Genomic DNA, 22796 nt, shown 5'->3' with positions numbered 1-22796 from the left:
ATCAGGGCTCTAGAAATCCAAGAACGGGGTTGTGCAGCCCTGACGTGTGCATGCTCGGCCTCTGCTCCACTCATTGTCTTAGGGACTTCCAGAGAAAGCGCACTGCTGTACTATACTACTGGTATCTTTGGCAGTCCCATTGTCTCTGGATGGAGAGGAGGCCAAATATCTTATGGATAAGGAATGGTTAGGGGATAACTTGTTTTTCTTTTCTTTTTCTTTTTTTTTTTTTTGGGGGGGGGGATAATCCTTTAATGAGTATGGAAAAAAATCCTCAAACACGCAATCACTTACAGTCTGATCTTGTTTGATCCAATGTGCATATAATAATCTTTATTTTTATATAGCGCTAACATAATCAGTTTGCACACATTATCATCGCTGTTCCCCTATCAGGATGTCTTTGGATATAAATAGATTCAGTTCCTATGGAAAACTTCCAGCTGTAGCTGCCGATATTCTGGAACCTTGAACACGTGTAGGGTAAATATTACGCTCAAGTGTTTCAGGAACTCTTAACAGATTTCTTTTCCTTCGTTCACTGTCTTCTACTACAAAGGAGGAGTGCCAGAGAGTCCTTGCCTTGCTAGGAGTTAGGAGAGCTAACAGCTATACTGTGCAGACATACAAGTATTACAGATTTAAAAGGGATGAATCGCTGACTACCGGCATTTGTTTGGCTGATGATATACATAGATTCTTGTAATGAAATGCACAGGAGAGAGAGCCTGTAACCTGACATACGTGCCCTTATTCATGGAGCATACTGCTTAGATTACACTCAGGTACCACTACTGTGGTTCTCCTGATGAAGAAGTTGGTCCAACTTAGGCTACGTTCACATTAGCGTTAAGCTAATGTGCGTCGGGTTTGCGTCGGCGACGCAGCGGCGACGCATGCGTCATGCGCCCCTATACTTAACATGGGGGACGCATGCGTTTTTTTTGTTGCGTTGTGCGACACATGCGTCTTTTTTGCCGCAAGCGTCGGACCAAGAAAACGCAACAAGTTGCATTTTTCTTGCGTCCGATTTTCGGCAAAAACCGACGCATGCGTCGCAAAACGCAGCGTTTTTGCGTGTGTTTTGACGCGTTTTTGCGTGCGTTGTGCGTTGCGTCGCCGACGCAGCGGCGCACAACGCTAGTGTGAACGTAGCCTTACAAACGCGTTGAGAATAGACCGCATAGTCAATATCTCCCGGAGTCTTAAATTGTATACAACTCCTATCCTCCCACTACTTGCCACATACGTGGGATCTCCTGACCTACTGCAGCAGCTTGATTCCTTGGTTGTGGGTTTTACAACCCTAAAAGGTGGACAGCTTAACCCTCTCCTGTGCAAATTTGTCCGTCGGATAAGACCCTACTGCGCTTGGTGCTCCCCTGTTTTTTCCCAGAATAGTAGTGACTGTATCCAGTAACTGCATAGTAACACAGCTAATATTGGAATGGGATGCCCAACAGGCTGATACAGATGTATTGTCAGATGTCTCCATGCTTCTGGCCATACGATGTGCCATGTTCACCTGCACTGCCGCATATACAGCCAGCAAGGGACTAAGCCAGTTACTACAGAGCTACTTTTTTGTATCATTTTGGTGTATTTAACTTCACTATTCCTTATCAAAGGTTCATTTCTTTACCTATTTACCGTATTCATTATGTATCTATTTATTTATTACATTTACATTACACTAATACACCAGCATATGCATGTACACTAGTACATTGTTTCTGGCCATACCCGTTAAACTAAATTCTGTGTGCATAAATAGGGGCTTTCTAGCTCAGTCACAATGAGAGAAACAATGTTGGATATGGGGAGAATGGAGGAATGAGCTGTCGTCCGTCAGCCATCACTCGTGCATGTTCAGCGTTAGGCTTTTACAAATATCAACCTAGGAGCTTTCTAGTGATTGCAGTGTGCTACTGATTACGATAACAAGGGGCTCCCTTTTGATCAGTGCCACAATCAGGTTTGATTACAGGATAGGAGGGATTAAAGGTCCTAAGGCCGGCTTCACACGTCAGTGGCTCCGGTACGTGAGGTGACAGTTTCCTCCCGTACCGGAGACACTGACACACGTAGACCCATAAAAATCAATGCATCTGTTCAGATGTCATTGATTTTGTGCGGACCGTGTGCGGACCGTGTCTCCGTGTGCCAAACACGGAGACATGTCAGTGTTCGTGGGAGCGCACGGATTACACGGACCCAATAGAGTCAATGGGTCCGTGTAAAACACGCACCTCACACGGACATTCTCCGTCTGGGGTCCGTGTGGCGTGCCGGAGACAGCGCTACAGTAAGCGCTGTCCCCCCCACATGGTGCTGAAGCCGCCATTCATATGTTCCCTGTAGCACCGTTTGCTACAGAGAAAATATGAATGATAGTGTTTAAACTAAAGATCCATGTGTCCGCCGCCCCCCCACCCCCTGTGCGCCCCCCCCGCTGGTCAGAAAATACTTATCCGGGTCCCCCGTCGGCTGTCGCTCCTTCCTGGTCTGGCCGCGCCTCCTACTGTATGCGGCCGATTACACTCATGAATATGTGGCTCCACCTCCAATAGGGGCGGAGCCGCCTATTCATGAGTGTAAATGAGCGGCCCCACGTGACCGCATACAGTAAGCCGCGGCCAGACCAGGAAGGAGCGACTGCCGACGGGGGATCCGGGTGAGTATTTTCTGACCAGCGGGGGGGGCGCACAGGGGGTGGGGGGGGGGCGCACAGGGGGTGGGGGGGCGGCGGACACATGGATCTTTATTTTAAACACTATTCTTCATATTTTCCCTGCAGCAAACGTTGCTGCAGGGATGATATGAATCGCAGCTTCAGCACCATGCAGAGTGGGTACCACACGCTCCGTGTGGTACCCACTCGCCATACGGGCGGCACACGTGTGCCGCAGGTATGGCCTCCGTGAGTTCCCAGGCACACGGACACGGATAACTCCGGTACCGATTTATTCCGGTACCGGAATTATCTGGACGTGTGGGACAGCCCTTAAACACATTAGGTTAGAGTTGATGAAAACGAACAATATTAACCAAAATGAACATTTGTTAGGTGAAAAGTTAAGAACAAAGAATCCTTTGGTAGCTAACTGATAAAAGATCTTCTTGGTATAAATTGGTTGTTTTGGTGGATTTATTTGGTTGAAAGTCAGACAAAAGAATTTTCTTCTTAAAAAAAAAAAGATTATTTGTTGAAAAAATATTCCCTGACAGTCCATTCGTTCTTTGCCTGGTATCACTGAACACGTACTTAATGCTCAGGTTGAATAATGTAACGGCCAATATGTATTGAAATGTGTTGTAAAGAAAATCAGTTCAATTTGTGCTGCCCTGGTCTGACATTTAGGGCGCAGACAGCCGGCCGTATAACACGGACGACGATCTCATCACAGTGCACGAACTGGCTGGTGGCTCTCCTGAACAGAGCATGACAGCTTGTATTTCTATGCAGATGTCACGCTCAAGTTAGGAGAGCTGCCAGCCAGTCCTTTCACCACAATGTGGTCGGAGTCCGTGTTATATAGCCATCTGACTGTGCCCATAGTCCTCTGTGAAACAAACATATTATAGCTAGATGGAGGCCCGATTCTATCACATCAGGAGGGTGATATGTCACGATGGGGGCAGGTTTTCCAGCGTTGAGAATCTCTCCCCCATGTGCTCACCCACCTATCCACTCTCCCTTTCCCCATGTGCTGACTTCTCCCATCTGTGCTCTCTTCTTTGACCCATCTACCCCATGTGCTATACGCATTGTTTTTGTCCCAGCAGTGCTGTTGCTCTTCAAGAGTCTCATTTGCCTGTTGTGGTCTTCGACGTTGTGCCTTTGCTGCTTTCCTTTCATTGCCATTGGCAACTTTTTAGGAGGAGCCATGTTGGCGATGATATTTGCTTTTTAAAGTGGTTTTCCCACAAACGAAAGTTAATTTTAAAAATTGTATGTGTCTGATCATGTACCGAACATACCACAGCTCCTGGGCAGGGGAGGAAGCAAAAGACAATACTGACATTACAGCAGGAGATAGCAGAGGATATATTTTGTGAGGTAAAATATTGTTTAAAAACAGTCAGTGAAATATTTTACCTGAGAAAATGAATCCACCGTGATCCCCTGCTGTAATGTCAGTATTGTCTTTTGCTTCCTCCCCTGTATGAGATGTGGTATGCTCCATACACGGTCAGGCTGGTTTCACACTTGCGTTTTGATCTGCAGCGTTTTTAAAAAAAACGCATGTGGCGAAAAAACGCATGTAAACACGGCAAAACGTCGCGTTTTTTAGATGCATGCGTTTTTGCATGAAGAAAAAAAAACGCTGCGTTTTGCCGTGTTTACATGCGTTCTTTCCTGCTTTTGCGTTTTTTAAACGCATGCTGAGAAGTGTGTGACAGCTGCCAATCATCAAAATCAACTAGAAAACCCACTATAAACAGAAATAGCTAGGGTTAGGGTTAGGGTTAGGATCCCTAGTAACCCTAGGGTTAGGGTTAGGGTTTTCTTGTTTTTTCTTGTGTTTAGGGTTAGGGTTTTCTTGTTTTTTCTTGTGTTTAGGGTTAGGGTTAGGGTTTTCTTGTTTTTTCTTGTGTTTTCTTGTGTTTTTCTATAAAAACGCATGCATTTTTAACGCAAGCAAACGCATGTGCTTAAAAACGCATGCGTTTACATAGACAGCAATACATTTTTTTGCCACAAATAAACGCATGCGTTTTTTTGCGGCAAAAAAACGCCGCTAGAAATTACTACAGGTTGCATTTCTGCAACTAAACGCACGCGTCAAAAAACGCATGAGTTGCCGAAAACGCGTCAAAACGCATGCAAAAAAACGCATGCGTTTTTTTAATGTTAAGTATAGAAAAAAACTGCATGCGTTTTTTAGCGCTAAAACGCTGCAGATCAAAACGCAAGTGTGAAACCAGCCTCAGACACAGTCAATTTTTAAAATGAACTTTTACTCATGGGAAAACCTCTTTAATGTGATCGGCTTCCTCTGCCTGTAGACACGTCACGCATCTGCCGCCGGGATCAGAAGAATAATTTACTGTGCCTGCGCGGAATTCCCGTACAAAGATGGCGGCGGTCAGTGAATCATTCGGCTGATCCCGATGGCGGCATGTTCGTGACGGTGTTCCGCTGGTGGTACCACGCAAGAGGCTGGTACCACCAGTAGTTTCCATATTGAGACACCCATCACTTGGGTGTCCCAATATGGTGGCCGAAGTTCTGCCGCTTGGAATTCTGGAATCCGGCACATCTGGACGGAACAGGATGTGAAGACATTACAAGGTAAGTATATATTAAGATTATCATTAAATAGATTGATTTTTACTGACCCATGCTAGTTAAAGGAATTAGCAAACCAAAGGAAGCTCAGGACAGAGCAGGGTGAAACATTTCAGATGAATTCTATTAGTTGCCTTCTGGTGCTTTTTTTTAGCAGAATTTTTTTTTATTCATATGCAATATCCAGAGGACAATTACATAGGTAAATTGGAAATGTTCACCCTGCCCTAGCCTATGCTACCTCTGGTGTTCTAGTGAAATTCTTACTCACATCGTCTCTTTAAACAGACACAACCTTTTCCAACAAAAAACCCATGAAGATTATATGGCGCTTGCTCATATAGTGAAAGTTTTTCTAAGTGGGTTTTGAAGCAAGGATCGTAAAAGTATGAAAAGCATGGAGTGAAATGTCAGCTTCTCTTATGTATTCAGACCTGGTGTTATCTACAGTTTGCATCGGGTACTGCAGTGTGTGAACAAGGCAAATGCTGAGGTGTAAGATTTATTCTGGACGGAACATAAACTGCTGCCTCCATTTGGCCGAGATATTGGCAGTTCTCAATAATCAGCTCGGTGACTCTTCCAGCAGTCGAGTGTTCAATGTCCTTCCAAAGCCGACCATTACTGGTCACCACAATGAATCATGACGTTTCTTCATATACTTCCTGAGCGTTTGAAGTCTTTTATTTTGTATCTACTATGGTTTATAGTTACATCTGTAGCTTGCAGGAAGCCATGTGCAGGCCAAGAATATAATCCCTTCAATATAAAAAAGATTCCGTTTTTTTGCTCAGTTTTGTTGTGGTGAAAGATCACATTACTCTGCATGACATGTTTGAGTGTGTGAAACATAAGCTTGTCAAGATGAGCGATTAGCCTGGAAGGCCGGAAGAATAATCCTCACTTTCTCCATATGTCATATCATGCACCACATATGGTAGTGGTCTGTAGTAAGCTGCCAGCCTGTCCAAATGGCTCAATGATTGCAAAACCATGTGCTATCCCAGCAGATGAATGGCAAGGAAGATAGGCCAGCGCAGGTTAATCTGCCTGCTATGCCTGAATAACCAGTTACCATTAGCAGTGGGTTCCTTTCCACATTGTGCAGCATTACTTTATGTAAGACATGTTTCTGCAACTGATGGATACAAGTCTTCATAAGGTTTGTCTTGTTTTGGGCCTGTGACAGGGGCTGTAATGGTTAACACTAGATAACTCACTTGAATTGCCAATGTGCCATAAATCCTGAATGTGCTGTAATGAATTTATGGAAACAGTCCCAGCAAATTTGTGGCGTTCCTGGCAGAAAAGAGACTGGTTTACAACTACCACTCCCACACATAGGTATTTCCTATGATATTGGCAGACATGGGAGGGACCAGAGGTGAGACTAGAGCGTCCCTAAATTGTCAGCATCAGCATTGATAGCTAAGGAACTGGCAATCTCTAGATAAGTCGGTCTGTTAAATCTCCCAGGCTAGTCTACTTGCAGAACGCACAAGCAGTTTAAATGATGGCAGTGCTCATTGAGAAAGCCAAGCTAGATAGATAGATAGATAGATAGATAGATAGATAGATAGATAGATAGATAGATAGATATGTGATAGATAGATATGTGATAGATAGAGATATATAGGATAGATAGATAGATATATGATAGATAGATAGATAGATAGATAGATAGATTGATAGATAGATAGATGGTAGATATGTGATAGATAGATATGTAGATAGATAGGTGACAGATAGATAAATAGATAGATGTGATAGAGAGATATAGGATATATAGATTAATATAGATAAATAGATAGATGATAGATAGATCGAGATAGATAGATAGATAGATAGATAGATATATAGATAGATAGATAGATAGAAGGTAGATAGATATGTGATAGTTAGAGAGATATAGGACAGATAGATAAATAGATATAGATAGATAGATAGATAGATAGATAGATAGATAGATAGATATGTGAGATAGATATGTGAGATAGATAGATAGAAGGTAGATAGATATGTGATAGATAGATAGATAGATAGATAGATAGAGATAGATAGATAAATAGATAGATAAATAGATAGATATAGAGAGATAGATATGTGATAGATATATAATAGATAGAAAGATAATAGATTGATAGATAGATATGAGATAGATAGATGATAGATAGATAATAGATAAATAATAGATATGTGATAGATAGATATGTGATAGATCGATAGATAGATATTAGATGGATGGACAGATAGATAAATGGCCAAACATACCATTGATGCAATCAGTGCCGCCACACAGGGGCCCAAGAGATAAAGGGGCCCACTACCACCTGAAAGGAAGGTGGAATCATGAAAGATTATGAGGTATTGGACTACAAAGGGCCTGTATACTGATCTTGCACATAAGCTGTCTTCTCTATCTATCTATCTATCTGGAAAATAGTAGTATTATAGATGAACAATGCCTTTTATTAAAAGTATAGCACGATAATATAACAATGAGTTTCAGAAAGGAGACACGTTTCTATTGTCATTTTTTCCCATAGTTTTATCATTGTAGTAACACAACATGAGCACACTGCCACCAGGTGGACACATCTGCAATCATGAGCATATGCTTACTCGGCAGCGCTTCTAGTAAATGGTTTCTAAACTGTTGGATGTTTGCACTGACCAATAATAATAATATTTATACGGCAACATTAAGATTTAGGAGCTACATAAACGAACCACCAGATGATATTTCTTTTTTTTTATGACTGAAAATTGGAGGTAATAAAGTGAATAATACTACTATAATGAAAAGATTAGCCTTAAGCACATAACTCAATAATTCAAAACAAAAGTGAAAACAATTTGTTAATTTCATCTCCGGACCGAAGACAGCAAGGTGATATATACACCACATTGTCAGACTGTGTGTGCCAAGAGGCAAACGATTCATTTTCATTTTCCTTCTGTCTTTTTTCATGAGCTTTCAAGGGGCCGACACTAAATTAATCATTGGACCTGTCAACCATACGTGAGATTCTGTCACTCTGGCAGATCTGAATGAATCTATTAAAATGCCTCCACTTGCACAACAAAGTTAAAAATCAAAACCATTTCAGGCCGATCCTTTCAGGACAATTGTGTTTTATCAGTAACGTCAGACAATATTACGTGCAGTGATTTCATCCATGTACTTTAGTGATATCCAACTTGTTCAGGTTGGGAGAAAGACCTAAATATAGAATATATTGTGGTTTTTTTTATTATTTCTCTATGAGCGTGAGTTTTGCTTCAACTGAGTAATAGTTTATTTTCTGTTTTAAGAAGGGGTAGGATCAGCCAAAATCATTCTCACATAGGGTCACATACAGAAAACTCGTATTGTGACCATAACCTGAGACTTGTCTGAAGCCGTAATACAGATGTGTCTTCCTTAAATGGAGCCTGTCATCTGAGTCATGATGCCCAAACAGCAGACATCACAATATTTTTCTCAGAAATAGCAGCCAAGTCTATTTGGCGTTCTGAGAAAATATAGTTAGTAGATCTGGCCAGAGACAATAAGAATAGCGCTTCCCATTGCTGCTGCACATGACTGACAGGTCTCTATGTACACACAAGGGAGAGACTTGTCAATCACCTCTAGAAGTCTGGGGGGTGGGGCCAGACGAGTCTACTTTATTCCTAAAATCTGACAGCCGGATCTTCTAACTCTATATTCCCTGAAATGAGTTTTGGAGAAAAATAGATTTGGCTGCAGTCATGCAGCCAGGCTCTGTTTCATGGTCTGGGCAGTTTGGCCAGCATGAATCATATGACTGGTTTTTAAAATAAGCTGTACTGTATATGTACACAAATAATTACACTATTTTCTGGATTGTACATTACTTATATCTTGTATTTTTACTAGTTTTCTGCTCTGCAGGTTCTTTCAGTTTTCTCTGAGCTGGTGGGTGGAGACTTGTTGCCATGTCTCACATATACAGTACACACAGAGAGATGGATTCCTTCTCTTCTTTCTTTATTCATTTCATAGCACACAGAAGCAGAGGATGCAGCATGGAGGACAGCATCACTGAGCTGTGTGGCTGTGAATCCAACACCGAAGTGAAAAATATTTGAAAAAAGCTGCAGCTTGACCTGCCTGTGACTATCTCTCACTGACTGCATCTCACTGTGCTGAATGCTCCACACTCTGCCTCCCTCCTCTCCTTTCCACTCTACACAGTTTATTAAACGTTATGATCTCACACCTGGGTAAACTGGCTGTACATTTTGTTTTGAGCAAGATGAATTTCAGCTGCTTTTTTTTTTTTTTTTTAAAGAGAAAATCACAAGTACAGGATTCAAAGGGAGGGGAACAAGTGACTTATAAGTGGAATAGAATGCCAATTCCTCTGATATTATATAATATAAATATTAGACGAAGGAATATATATATATATATATATATATATCTTATTCGAAAAATCTGAAATTTCTTCCTCAATTCCCTGTCTTTTGAATTCACCATACACTTGGAAAAACCGCTTAAATCTGTCTTTCTCAGAGAAGATGGAAACAGCTATCAAAGGGCTAACTTGACATTTTTGGATTGCAAATGGACCTCAGTCATCTCCTGCAAAAGTGGTAATAATAAGAATAGTAGCAGAAGTGAAGAAGACAATGATATTTCTGTGTGCAAGTTTAACCGATGAGTCTAAGTACACATTTGCATTGGAAACCAGAAAAGGTTTTAGTTTTGAGCGATTAATGACCAGTCCCATGTTTCTATTTTGGTGGGACAAAGTAACAATCATGGGTGTAAAAAGCAGATATTTATCTATAATTCCAATCCGTACCATTGAAGAGCACTACAGACAGCCTTGCCTCATCCACTAGAGTGAAATGAACGGCAAAGGACTGCAAAGTGGAAAGTTTACACAATTTAATGTTGGGAATAACGATATGACCCTTACATGGCCTTCATACATAGCTCCTTTCTGCATCTTTTATTACCATCCCGTATTTGTAAAATGCCCCTGTGTTTATAAAGAGTCGCACTGACATGTATGGGAGCCAGGTGAAGAGTTATGTCACGTGGATATTAGGCTACAGATCATATACGGAGCTCATCTATCTTTTATGCCACATACCCATAAATCTGCTATCAATCCCACAACTTCCAGAGAAGGAATGAATTGCAGAAACTGTCTAAAATGAAGATTAAAGACTATGAATAAAGACAGCTCATGTGGCTCTGAGCCTTGGCTCTCTGCTAAAGTGATGCCATGGGTGTGCTAGCACTATTAAATGGGGCCATTACGGTCCTCCGATTGAGAATTAATTCATGATTTACTGCCATTCTCCAGTGCTAAATAGCAGCTTTACAGAAAGTAATTAAAACATTTCCAGTGACAAGCGCATTGTGTAGAATTATAGGGTGAGGCGTGTTACAGAGAGGGAAGCCTTTCCAATTCTGAACTGTTAGTAAACTATTGTTTTAGGAGGATTTACACCGATGATGACAGGTGCATTAAAGACACTAATTGTTACCCGGCCGTACATGAATGTGATGGCACACTGTCCGTTAAATAAGCTGGGGAGATCCACTGTCACCTACCTAGAATACCTTGTAGCACTCTGGTGCCCATCCAATAACTAATCCATTACATTTTATACCACAAATGGTATGGTCACATCTGCATTACAGCTTCATACAATTTCTGCATTGTACGGAGCCATAATATCGAGCCCATATAGTTCTATGGGGCCCTACTGTATCTCTGTATGCCTCCAGGTACATGTAGAGACATTCAGAGGTATATATACTTTCAGATGTCACAGGAAGAGAGATCAAAAGCTCAGAAAGTTTAGTTTTTACATCCTGATAAGTCATCAAAAAAAGATTTAAAATATTCTATTATCATCAATTTGCATCCTGAAATTTGAGTTTCCATCTGAAATCTATTCAATTTATGTGAATAGGGTTTGTAAAGTATCTGGTCTGCACAATGCTTGGCAAGGTAAACAGCCAGGACTGCAGAATGACATGGCTCTCAAAGTCACGTGGCCACAACAATGACATCACGCTAGGCCGGCTAATTAAGAGAGAAGCCAGAGATGCCAACAGGTATGAGGAGATTCTCCAGGGTTACAGACTACTAACATGGCCAATGGACCAGGTCTTGCTCATCGATTCGCATCTAGTTTTTATGTTGAACATTTTTGTAACATTCTTCTATCCATATCACAATCTGCATAAAAAAAATGTAGAAATCATGCAGTCTTCACACTAGCCAATGCAGCTATTCTAGACTCCCATGTCTTGTTGATTACAGAAGATTTTTCAGCAGTCTCATTATCATCACAGACGAAATGCAAGACTTCAATTTTTTTTGCTAACACAGATTGTGATGTGAAAAGAAAACACTATAAAAAAAGGAAAGTAAAAATAAATACATTTAACACAAATACTAGACTTAAATAACAGGTCATTTTATGATTACGCATTTCTTTTAACAAGGTAAATACCATTACATGGAATATAACGTACCTAAAATATTCTCATGCCTCATCAGCACAGTCTGATAGATTTCAGTCTCCCTGAACCAGCTGGCCTCTTCGGTAGTGAAGAACACTTTGACGGCCACTTTCTCGCCACGCCATCGGCCCATCCACACTTCTCCATATCTCCCTTTCCCAATCTGTTTCACCATTTGAATCTGCTTTGCTATTGTCCTTTGTACCTATTAATGAGAGCAAAGCCAATAACACATTACTTACCAAAGAAAATGACCACCCAGCACTAACAGGACTAATCCAGAACAAACAGAGGGGAATACCAAATATCGCTGGAGATTCATTTTACTGCATGCAACATTTCTCCTTCCTCCCCAGAGTACCTGAAAATATTACCGTGGCCTTGTATGCCCCAAAACCGTAAAACTAAATATGCTGTAATTTGAGGCAATATTGACAGAGGTTCTTTTGCTACAGAGCCCTGCCACCCGCATGTACGGGCTTACTTTATCAGAAATTTAAATGGGAAAAATGATTTAATAATACACTAAAACTGACACTGAGCCATTTGCTGTATTCATCTGGTTTGAGTTAAGTAAAGTCCTGAATATTTTTAATGGAAATGTATAAAAATTCTTCTTTTAATATGTATGCTGAAAATTAAAGTATAATACAGTTCACGGCATTGATCAGAGCAGAGTAACGTGCCAGACGTACTACTCCCGCAGCAAAGAAGCCCTCTGGGTAGTCCAGCACTAACGGTCTATGGGTTTATCTACGGTATGTGCCCAATGGTGTAACAATAGTGCATGCTGTGAGACCACTGGCTTGGAGGGGGCTGCACTCAGTATTGATAATAACAGTACCTCTGTTGGAGAGCAGACAAATCCACACAATGACAATCTGTGAGTGGCAGGTAATGGTAGTCTAAGGGTATGTCCATGAGGGACTTATCTGCTGTGGATTTTTACACAGTGGGTAGATAATATTTCTTAAAATTTCCATCATAATGCTTGTACTGTAATGTCCAGTGGATTTTTGGCATGGAAATCTGTGTTGGAAAATCTGGGTGGACATACCTTTACTTTTGCAATGGGTATTTGGCGCCTCATGCTGTTACTTTGGATAAAAAAAGTCTATCCCAAGCCTACAATCTGCAGTAACCATTATACCACTACCCGACCAGCTGCACCCTCACCTACTGTATCCTCACCCATCCCTTGTAGACTGTGCGCCCTCGCTGGCAGGGTCCTCTCACCTTCTGTACCTGTATTATTTAAGATTACAGTACTTGTTTTTTTATTATGTATACCCCTCACATGTAAAGCGCCATGGCGATAGTATAATAATAATAATCCCAGCCCGTGGGGGACACTGAAAGCATAGGACCACAATGCAAGAGGCATATTGACTTCCTCCCATAAACGGGTTATCCTGGTTTGCAATGAAAGTCTGCAGTCACTCTATGACTGCAGACTTGTGAGTCCTCACATTGTCCATAGGGTTCCCTGTGAGGATTCTCTGGAGCTGGCAGCAAGAGTGGGTGTTCATGTGACAGCAATTCTGCAATCTGCATACTTCCAGCCACATTCCAACTAGACGTGAGCGGGCCTTGTTCAATTCACTTGTACGTTCACGTCTAGTTGGAGTGTGGCTGGAAGTGTGCAGATTGTATAGTTGCAGTCACATGACTGCCCACTCCTGGCACCAGTGAATTCTGACAGCATGCGCTAATAGCTATGGGAGATGTGAGGATTCACAAGTCTGTAGTCACAGAGTGACAGTATACTTTTGTGCCAAACCTGGACAAGTAAAACATGTCACTCAATAAAAAACATGTACACATCAGAAAATCGCATCACACATTACATAAGAGAGGAGCACACAAGCACAGAGTACAAATCACACACATCAAACAAGCACACCTGTCACACAATCACAGTGCATGTGTTAGACACATTGCTCAGGTAAATTACTCGAAAATGTTAAGATCATGGGCAATTTAGTGCAGGTATTATAATTTATTACTTCTAAAAATGTAGTTGTGAAGGCCCCCATCTCCCCTCTGGGTAACTGTGCACCTGCGTGTGACACTAAAGCTGTAGAGTGTGTGTGTGACTACAGAGTGTACATGTGTGTGGGACTGCGTAGTGTGTGTGCGTGTGTAGGGGTGCATATGTGGTAAGACAGCGTTCACACATTTTAGACAAGGAAGCTAAATTAAATGGGACCGACAGACCCAGTTTATTATGGCTTCTTTCACATTTCCATCGTTCGGGGTGCGTCACAATGCAGTGAAGCGACGTATCGACGCATGTTTTAAAAACAGTGGAAAATGTGTGTAACGCATCCAGTGTTATGACGGATGCGTCAAATTAGTTCCTGCCTAAATTTTAAGGTATACAATTTGAGAGAGAGCGAGAGAGAATTTTTTCCCCTGACTAGAAAATCCTTCCAGGCATGCTGAGAATGAAAAAACGGCATCCGTCGCTAGATTCCTGCTTTTCACAGTCAGCGACGGATCCTGCGCCCATAGGCTTCCATTGTAGCCAGTGACGGGCAGTGCAGGACCTGTCGCTGAGCGATTTTCCAACGTGCAGAAAAAACATTCCTCTGAACGTTTTCTCCGCCCGACGGACCACTATTTTCCGACTGATCCAGTGCACGACGGATGAAACGGATGGCCATCTGTCACAATCCGTCGCTAATACAAGTCTATGGAAAAATGCAGGATCCTGCAGAAAAATTTGCAGGATGCTGTTTTTTCAAAGATCGACGGATTTCGACGGGAGGAAAAAGACAGAAGTGTGAAAGAGGCCTAAGCTCATTCTCAGAATTAGTGGCCACGGAGAAATGCTGCTTGTTTAGAAACTTGTTACAAATACATGTAAACTCTTTTCTCCTGGCTTGCAGGTATAAGCTAAATGCAGAACACAAACTTAGCTAGGCATTTTACTGTTCATTTGCATTGAATTAATATTTCCATTTATTCTAATAAATGTATTATTATTCTAATAAATGTATTATATATATATATATATATATATATATATATATATATATATATATATATATATAATATTCTAATAAATCATTCCCTCTGGCTTTCATACCAGCAGAGGGAGCCCTGATCCACTTCCAGAGCTCTGCGATTGTTCAATGAGATCCTTCAGTGATTCTCCAGGAGGGATATACGTCTCATCTTGTTCCAAGCCAATGCTGTAGCGAGGTCTAGCTTCTTGTCTTTTGTACCTAGTTATACAGCAAGACAATGAATTGCATAAATAACAGTATAACATTATATATAGTTATGTTTCTGTTAGAGTTTTAATATGTATTTAAAGTAGCTTTACTGCCCTCAGAAGAAGCTGTAATGGCGAAACTCTGAGTCAAGTCGCTGACCTCAGCACTAGTTTTTATGCACATTATAACACGGGATCATTTTGTGACTACAATAAAGCCTTCTTCCAATAAAAGAGATCATGGAGCTTCACGTTGGTGGGACGTGTATCCCCTTTATCTTATTTTGTGATAGGTGAGACACCTAAGCCACACAGCTTACAGATGGCATGGATGAATAAATGATTTGACACCAGCTTTTGCTGATTCTCAGGTGGAAGAGTGAATAAGCTGAAATATGTCCCATTAATGCACAAAAACTGTAGAATTCAATGTAAGTGATCACACCCACTGTAGTTCTGAGTAGCTTTACTACTGATCTTAGCATATTGCAAATGAAAGATACTTGCATTGTGCCTCAAGGGTAACATGGAGAGGTGCATGACATGTATGTACCAGTCTCTGTTTTCATGTCACCACTACATCTACATGTAGTTTACAGCAGAAAATACTTTAGGTGCTTCATTTTTCAAGATTATCTTTATTTTCTTTTTAATAGACATTTTGAATCTTCCTTCCTTGTATTACTCAAGTCCTGGATTTCCAACAGGAGATCGTCTATTATCCCTTGTGGTTCACCTCCCACAAAATACCAATGGGGAGTAAATTGTTTTCTCAAAAAACTAAGTTATCTACTATCAATAGGACAAGGAATACCTTGCTGATTGCTGGGGTCCAGCCACTGGGACCCCAGCAATCCTGAGAGTGAGGCTCTGCAGACTCCCCCTAAATAGAGCAAAGGTGCAAGTGCTTGGCCTCTGCTTCATTCCTTGTCTTTGGGACTGCTGGAGATAGTAGAGCAGAGTGCTTGGAAGTCCCATACATAATAAATGAAGCGGAAGCCAATCTAGGGCACCTCTGCTCCATTCAGGCGGATTTTGGGGGAATAATATCTTAAAGTGTCCAACTCTTAATAAATTACCATTTACAGTGGCTCTCTGTTCTGGATCAGCTCATAGAGCATGATCTAAACTGAGAACCTCTCCTTCACATCCATATGATCTATGCTGTCCATTTACTATGCATAAAGGGCTGCCAAGCATTAAACCATTCTCTCACAAGTCCCCAGCAGCATCTGCCCACAATCTATTCCCTGTAGGTGGCAGCATCCCACCCGGAGACATTTATTCTTTGAGGAAAAGTAGTTTAGACTTGGTTGGATGTTTCCTAACCAGTTCCTACTGATTTCCACCTAGTTTATTATCTAAATCTAGACACAAGTGTAGTTTTTTTCTTACCTGAAGTAACAGAATATTAAAATTACTGCCAGGATGATACTGCAAATAGTCACTGAGATCAGAAGAGCCATATAATGGATACTGCCATCAACAAAGTCTGTGGGGAAAGAAAAAGATGAATAGTATTAAAACAAAAGTGTTCAGCTACTGGATTTAATAGTTTTCTTCTATTAAAACCATAAACAGAAACGTACCTGATTAACATGAGCAACATTACCTTTCCTGGCTTTTCATTGCCCATCAAAGCAAGAATGACTAATAATAATAATTCTTACTTCTATAGCGCCAACATATTCCGCAGCACTTTACTAATATTCTAGCTCAGCAACTTGGCTCATGTGAAGCAGCCATGCATTTCTATGTCGTTTTGCAAGGAGGCGCTATTCAAATAAATGGGCACCCATTACTACAAGTCCTGTGGTTTACAATTGTAGTAATAGATTACAATCTATGCCAAATCTAATGAAAAGAGCCCATCTGCATCAGTCAAGTTAGAAGTAATGAGCCAGAAGATGTTTGCTGTTAATGCACTGAAACTCCCGCTCTCCTGCGACAGTCATCACTACTGTGTAATAGAAGCTGGCGAGTAGGAGACAACCTTTCCCAAGATTTTGGCATGTCAGGAATGCAAACACTAAACTGTCCAGAGATCATTTAACACCCAAAAAAGGGATGATACAAGTGGCTTCCGAAAGAAACAAACTGTTCATACGCAACACAGCGGGATACAACTAGTGATAGTGAGCCACATTGTCCGGAGTGGAGACAGAAGAACGGGGCCATAGCTGCCATCCTTATCGTATACTCAAAAAACCTGCACAAGACTAACACGATGAGGAGCTCATTAAGATGGATCATTATATCTGCAAGATATTCCCAAGACTGAAATTTACACGCCGCGTTAGAAAAGCAGAGTTATCTTTTTGGCAGTCGTTTCGCTCCACGATTTCCCGCTGGAAGAACTACATCCACGTACTGTACCTAATCTCAGTGCTTTCTTTAACCCATATCGCCAATAAAATAACCTTTCTGTGCTCAGACCCTACACAGACAGCGGCAAGGTCCTTGTCTTGAAAGGAGATTGTGGGCTTTCTTCTGAAAGAAAATCTGCTAATCATGCCATAGCGGAACACCGAAAACCGAGAGCTTCAGCTTTATCGACTCATCCTGCCATGGCGCTATTAAGTTACAGCTTTACGAGAGTAATGAGACGAGAGACTCCTTGGGGACCTCTTAGTTTACGCTTTTTAAAGACTTGCTTTCGTGTTGCATTTTTTTTTCCAGTTTTTTTTTTCTTTAACTCTTCAGCTAGTAGATTTGTGTGTTTTAATAGCATTTCCATTGCTTTTGGCTTTTAATTTCCACCATGTAGGCATGCGAGGCATATCTGAAATCCTTTGAAAAGAGACACCTACAAGATGTCCATCAGGACAACACAGGGGCTCATCAGTCACTTCTCGCTTCAGCGGCAGCTCCTACCTGTGCGGGGGCTCAAAGAGTGTGATAGATGAAACAGAGAAGCCACAGGGGAGCCCGCCTTTCTTTTTGAGAAAAAGAGCGAAACAGAGGACTGAAAGCTTAATTTCATGGTTTATTAACAGTTTAGCCTCTTTCACTGGCAGCCACTTCTCGGTGAAATGTGTGGTTTGTAACCGTTTAGGATGTCACTTTCAATCAGGTTGATAGAGATTGCAGACAACCTAAACAAAATCGCTTCTTCACAAGACAAGGGCAATCTACAGTTTTACTGATTAATAATGTATAGGCCTCACCATTACTAGTAAGGTCGCCAGGGAAAGCTTATACAAGGTAATTAATTCAGAACATATAAGGAATGTCTATAATTAGAATAGTCCCATCAGCATCTGCCTATTTCGTATTTCTATTTCTTTTTTTTACTTTTTACAAATAAAATGACAAGGAGAATCTGCTGCCCAACGTGAAATACTATTTGAGATTTCAAAAACATCTCAAAAATGTTCGAGAATTGAGAATTGTCTCATATGTTTTAGTATTTCTAGATGTAGGAAATTTAATTTGGCAATTAGGTGATAATGATCCATAACGCAGTTATGTAAGGCCGGGTTTAGACATGAGCACATAAAACATTGGATAGTACTCATCAGAGTAATCGGAAAGCACTTGGCCCTATGTTATACTATGGGGCAGATCTGAGGGTTTTTTTTAACTCATGCAGATTAGGCAGCATGCTGCAAGTGTCTCCACAAATTGGATCACACACACCCATTCAAGTCTATGGGCGTGCGTAAAATATCAAACTGCACTCGGATGACATCCAAGTGCAGCCCAATATACGTGTATCTGAACATTGGAGAACATGGATAAATTAAGTTCTCTTTTTTCTCCACACCTGTGATATGGTTCTCTCATTCGAGAGAATCGGATCACAGAAAAATTACACTTAACTCAAACTATGATCAAAGTTTGAGCCGAATGCCATTACCATAATCGATCCGATTCTCTCTGAAGACAGAATCATCACTCGTGTAAGCGAGCCCTCAACGCGTTACTTCTGATCCGAATGCGACAGCCTCATATATGCCTATGTAGTTTGGTCCGTACACGGATGTGGAGGAATGTGCTAATCCTGCCTAAGAGGTGACATAGCTTCAAACCTTAAAGCACCATTCCAGCGTTTGTTTTTTCATTTTAACCCTGGAATGGTGCCACTAATGTTAGTTCCCTGCCGCTAGTAGCCACCTTCTTCGTCTGTTATTGGAGCCGCTTTGGGAGTCTTCTGCAGGTTGCTGGGCCAGCCGGAAGTCATTACATAATGTAAGTCTATGGTAGCCAAAACAAGACTCTCATAAACTTACATTGAGAGCAAGTGACCGTTAACTCAGACTTCTGGTCAGTCAGATGTTACAGTCACAAGAATGGAGCATCAGGAATTCCAGCATCATGTGCAGAAAAATCTAATAATTTAAATTGACATAGTTATTGATATATTAAAAACACGGTAAAAAAAAAAATCCTGGGAACTTGTCTACATGTTTCGAACTAGGAATCATTGCACTATCCTTCTGCTATGGACTTCAATATATAAGACTGGGATAGAAAATTATGTTAAGACTAATTAATCAGCTTTTTCCTAATGAATATTATAAATATGAATGAGAAGATGTAAAGGATTTTACATAACTGTTTAGAAATATAGAGAGAATTAATAAAATGTTTATCAAATCAGATTTTCTATTCTTTCATGTCAGCACGTGTATTCAATTTAAATATCCACATAACTTCTCAATTCCGAAGTATATGTGACCCCCAAAAGGGGACAGTATACGGGACCCAGAACTTATTCCACCATCTTTTTAACATGACAATAAAAATGTTGATTTAAACCAATATATATATATATATATATATATATATATTTTTTTTTTATAATGCTCTACAGTACATTTGGAGTCACATATGTTGCACCTCTGAGGCTGGAGACTGGCTGCAACGATCTTATGGGTAGCGGGAGATGTTAATGATGGAACATAGTAAGAGAAAACTGACGGGGAATGCTGGAATAAGGTGGGCTTTATTAGTTGAGTAATGTATTGGGACATTTTTACTTTGAACATAGAAAATTCCTTTAAACGGAACCTGTCACCTCCCTCCTAACCTAGTTTGTAACTAAAAGAGCCACCTTGTGCAGTACAAATGCTGCATTCTGACAAGGTGGCTCTTTTAGTTATAATGCCTGCACACGTTGAAATAAACGTTTATAAAATGTGCCCCCTCATACCCTGAAATCGTCCCAGGGGCGGGACTTTCCTTCCTAATTAGACGCAGCACAGCCGTCACTCCGGGCCTGTGCGCGCCGGGCGCCGCCTCCCCTTGCTGCATTATCGTCCCCGGCGCCTGCGCTCTAAGTACAAAGGGCAGCGCAACTGCACATGCCCGAAAAAAAAAACTTTATGAGGGGGCACATTTTATAAATGTTTATTTCAGCGTGTGTAGGCATCATAATTAAAAGAGTCACCTAGTCAGAATGCAGCATTTGTGTTGCACATGGTGGCTCTTTTAGTTACAAATGCCTCACTATAGATGTTGTGAGGCAGTGACCAGTGTCACAGGTAGGTGTCACTGTATGTTCTTCCCAGGATGAGCACAAAGGCGTATTGAGGCCATGAGAGTGCATTGCGGTCTCAGGCGTAGCTGTGATTGCAATGCAGACTAAAAATAAGTGCTAATGTTGAGCATGCTAGTGTTCAAGGCAGTCCTGCAGTCCGTTTCATTCCAGGCGTGGGTTTTCCATGTGGCTGAAAGCTACAGATCCCAGTTAAAATCCCTGCAGTAAAGGGTTTGGGTGTGTCAGTGTCAGGACCAAAGTCAGTTGGTGCTTGATAGTGTGCAGAGCAGTCAGTGTTGCAGAGTTCCACCTGTTTGAGGCAACACAGGCCAGTGGAGCCAAAACAGCCAAGGTAGCTGAATAGCCTGGCACCCACAGCTTACACAGTGGTGCAGTCGCCCACGGTAACTGGTCTCGGAGGTGGACGGTCTTGTGCCCGGAGGTGAACCGGAGGTAGACTGTCCTGTGCCTGAAGGAGGACTAGTGTGTGTAATGGCTGCAAACTGAGGGATATCATGTACTGTGGAAAAGCTGTGAGTAAAGAGACATTGACACGGCGGTGCAGTCACCCACGGCAACCAGTCATGAAGGTAGACTGGCGTGTGTAGTGACTGTGACTAACCCAGAGTATATGTGCCCGGCTGCTATCCGAAGGATACCGGGTACTATGTAATGCTGTGAATTGGACATTAAGGATATGCACTGGTGTGAATTGAACATTAATTGCTATGCACTTGTGTGAATTGGACATTAATGCTGTGAAGTAACCGCATTAAAGAGACTTTTGTGTTGGAACTTTGTTGGGTCACTGCCTCCTCACTGCATAAGTGTGCTACCGTAGCACTGCAATGTATGCACCAACTCATACAGTCCAACATCTTAAGCCATGCTCTCACAGCACAGTTTACCATTGGCCAAAATCCTAGCAGTAAAATTGGATTTTTGCTGTGGATTGGAGAACACGTCCACATGTGTCTTAAACCATTTGTAGGTCAATGGCGCTCATTCGTCATTTTGATGTGGAGAATTCAGAGCATTCATTACTTCACACAGAATCTCTCAGGATGTAGGTGAGGAATCCATGCCTAAATCCTAATGATCCTGAATATATAAGTGCCTAAGAAGGCTTAAGCTGGGCGCACGTCATCCAGGGTTGCCAATTTGTATTTTTATTTTTTCTGGACAGCTAATCAAAAAGCGCAGATTTTTATTGACAAATTGGAAAACCTTAATAAATCATTAAGATTATAAGTAATACGGGTCTACAGCCCATAATTCTGATATGGAGACATAAGTGTAAATTGTAAAATAATGCTAATTATTGTCAAAAATAATCTTTATAAGTTTCTTCAGCCTCAAAAAATCATGGAAGCCTTAAATCTTTTTACGAACAAAAATGTGCCCTATCTTTACAAGTAGCCCATGAATTTCTGGACTGTTGGCAACCTTGACATCATCTGCTGGAAGGGAGTTGGGAGGTCCCCATAATATTAGATGGTCGGCTGGTCTCACCAGAGCCAGCGAGTTTGGCCAACTGTAATGAGTTTGTGGTTCCAATACTTTACAGGTAACTAATAGGAAATAGAATATGCTTTTTTCTAGTCTCATCCCATAGCTACTTCTTTCTTTCACATCTATTGCCTTTTCTTTCTGCCTACAGCTAGTAATATACATAATTAAACACAATGTTTTACAGTTATCTCGAGCACTGAACTTGTATAATGATAACTATCTGATATTTAGACCAGTACGCCAATGTGTTCTATGTATGAAATGCATCTCCTCGACATTAATTCCTCAGACTATTCTGATGCCCACTTAGCATCTAGTCAACCTACGAGCCAGACATCATGGCACCAGTGCTGCCAGTTATGAGGGACCTTTATCATTGTTAAGCCCCAACCCCTCCCATATATATATTACAAGAATTCATTTTTGTAAAGATTTCCAGTAATGTTTGGTATGACAATTATATATTATAGAGCCTTAGTGTAAGAATTGAATTTATTTCCAAGCACTTTAGTATTGCTAAATGGATATCAGATACATCCATACTTTGGGCAGAGCCATCTAGTGAGTGTTCAATACTGTGTAATAGCTTATGGCATTGCCGGGCAGTGTTTATTAGCTCTATACTGGCGCTCTTCACGTTCTTCATCTATTACAATTGGTGCATTGTCTTACGGCCATTTCACATCTGTATTGTACTTTATATCTATGCAGTGAGACATTTCTGCTCCTACTGTTGTTTCCAGTCTCACTAGTCTCCTGTTTGCTTTTCCTCACA

At 41.2% G+C, this 22796-nt stretch overlaps 1 protein-coding gene across 5 annotated transcripts in view; it reads right to left on the bottom strand.

Moving 5' to 3' along the window:
- BMPR1B (bone morphogenetic protein receptor type 1B) overlaps window positions 1-22796 on the bottom strand; it is a 739804-nt gene that overhangs the window by 18869 nt on the left and 698139 nt on the right. For all 5 annotated transcript variants that reach the window (XM_077277365.1, XM_077277348.1, XM_077277373.1 and 2 more), the window contains 3 exons: window positions 16423-16519; window positions 14899-15037; window positions 11820-12012 (listed from right to left, as the gene is read on the bottom strand). In XM_077277365.1, the coding sequence (XP_077133480.1) occupies window positions 11820-12012; window positions 14899-15037; window positions 16423-16519 (429 nt within the window). The remainder of the gene's footprint in view (window positions 1-11819; window positions 12013-14898; window positions 15038-16422; window positions 16520-22796) is intronic.

Source organism: Ranitomeya variabilis, chromosome 1 (assembly GCF_051348905.1).
Source record: "Ranitomeya variabilis isolate aRanVar5 chromosome 1, aRanVar5.hap1, whole genome shotgun sequence".
In the NCBI taxonomy this organism is placed as follows: Eukaryota; Metazoa; Chordata; class Amphibia; order Anura; family Dendrobatidae; genus Ranitomeya; species Ranitomeya variabilis.
The sequence above is the reverse complement of the archived record's forward strand: the minus strand, read 5'-3'. Positions and strand labels throughout refer to the sequence as shown.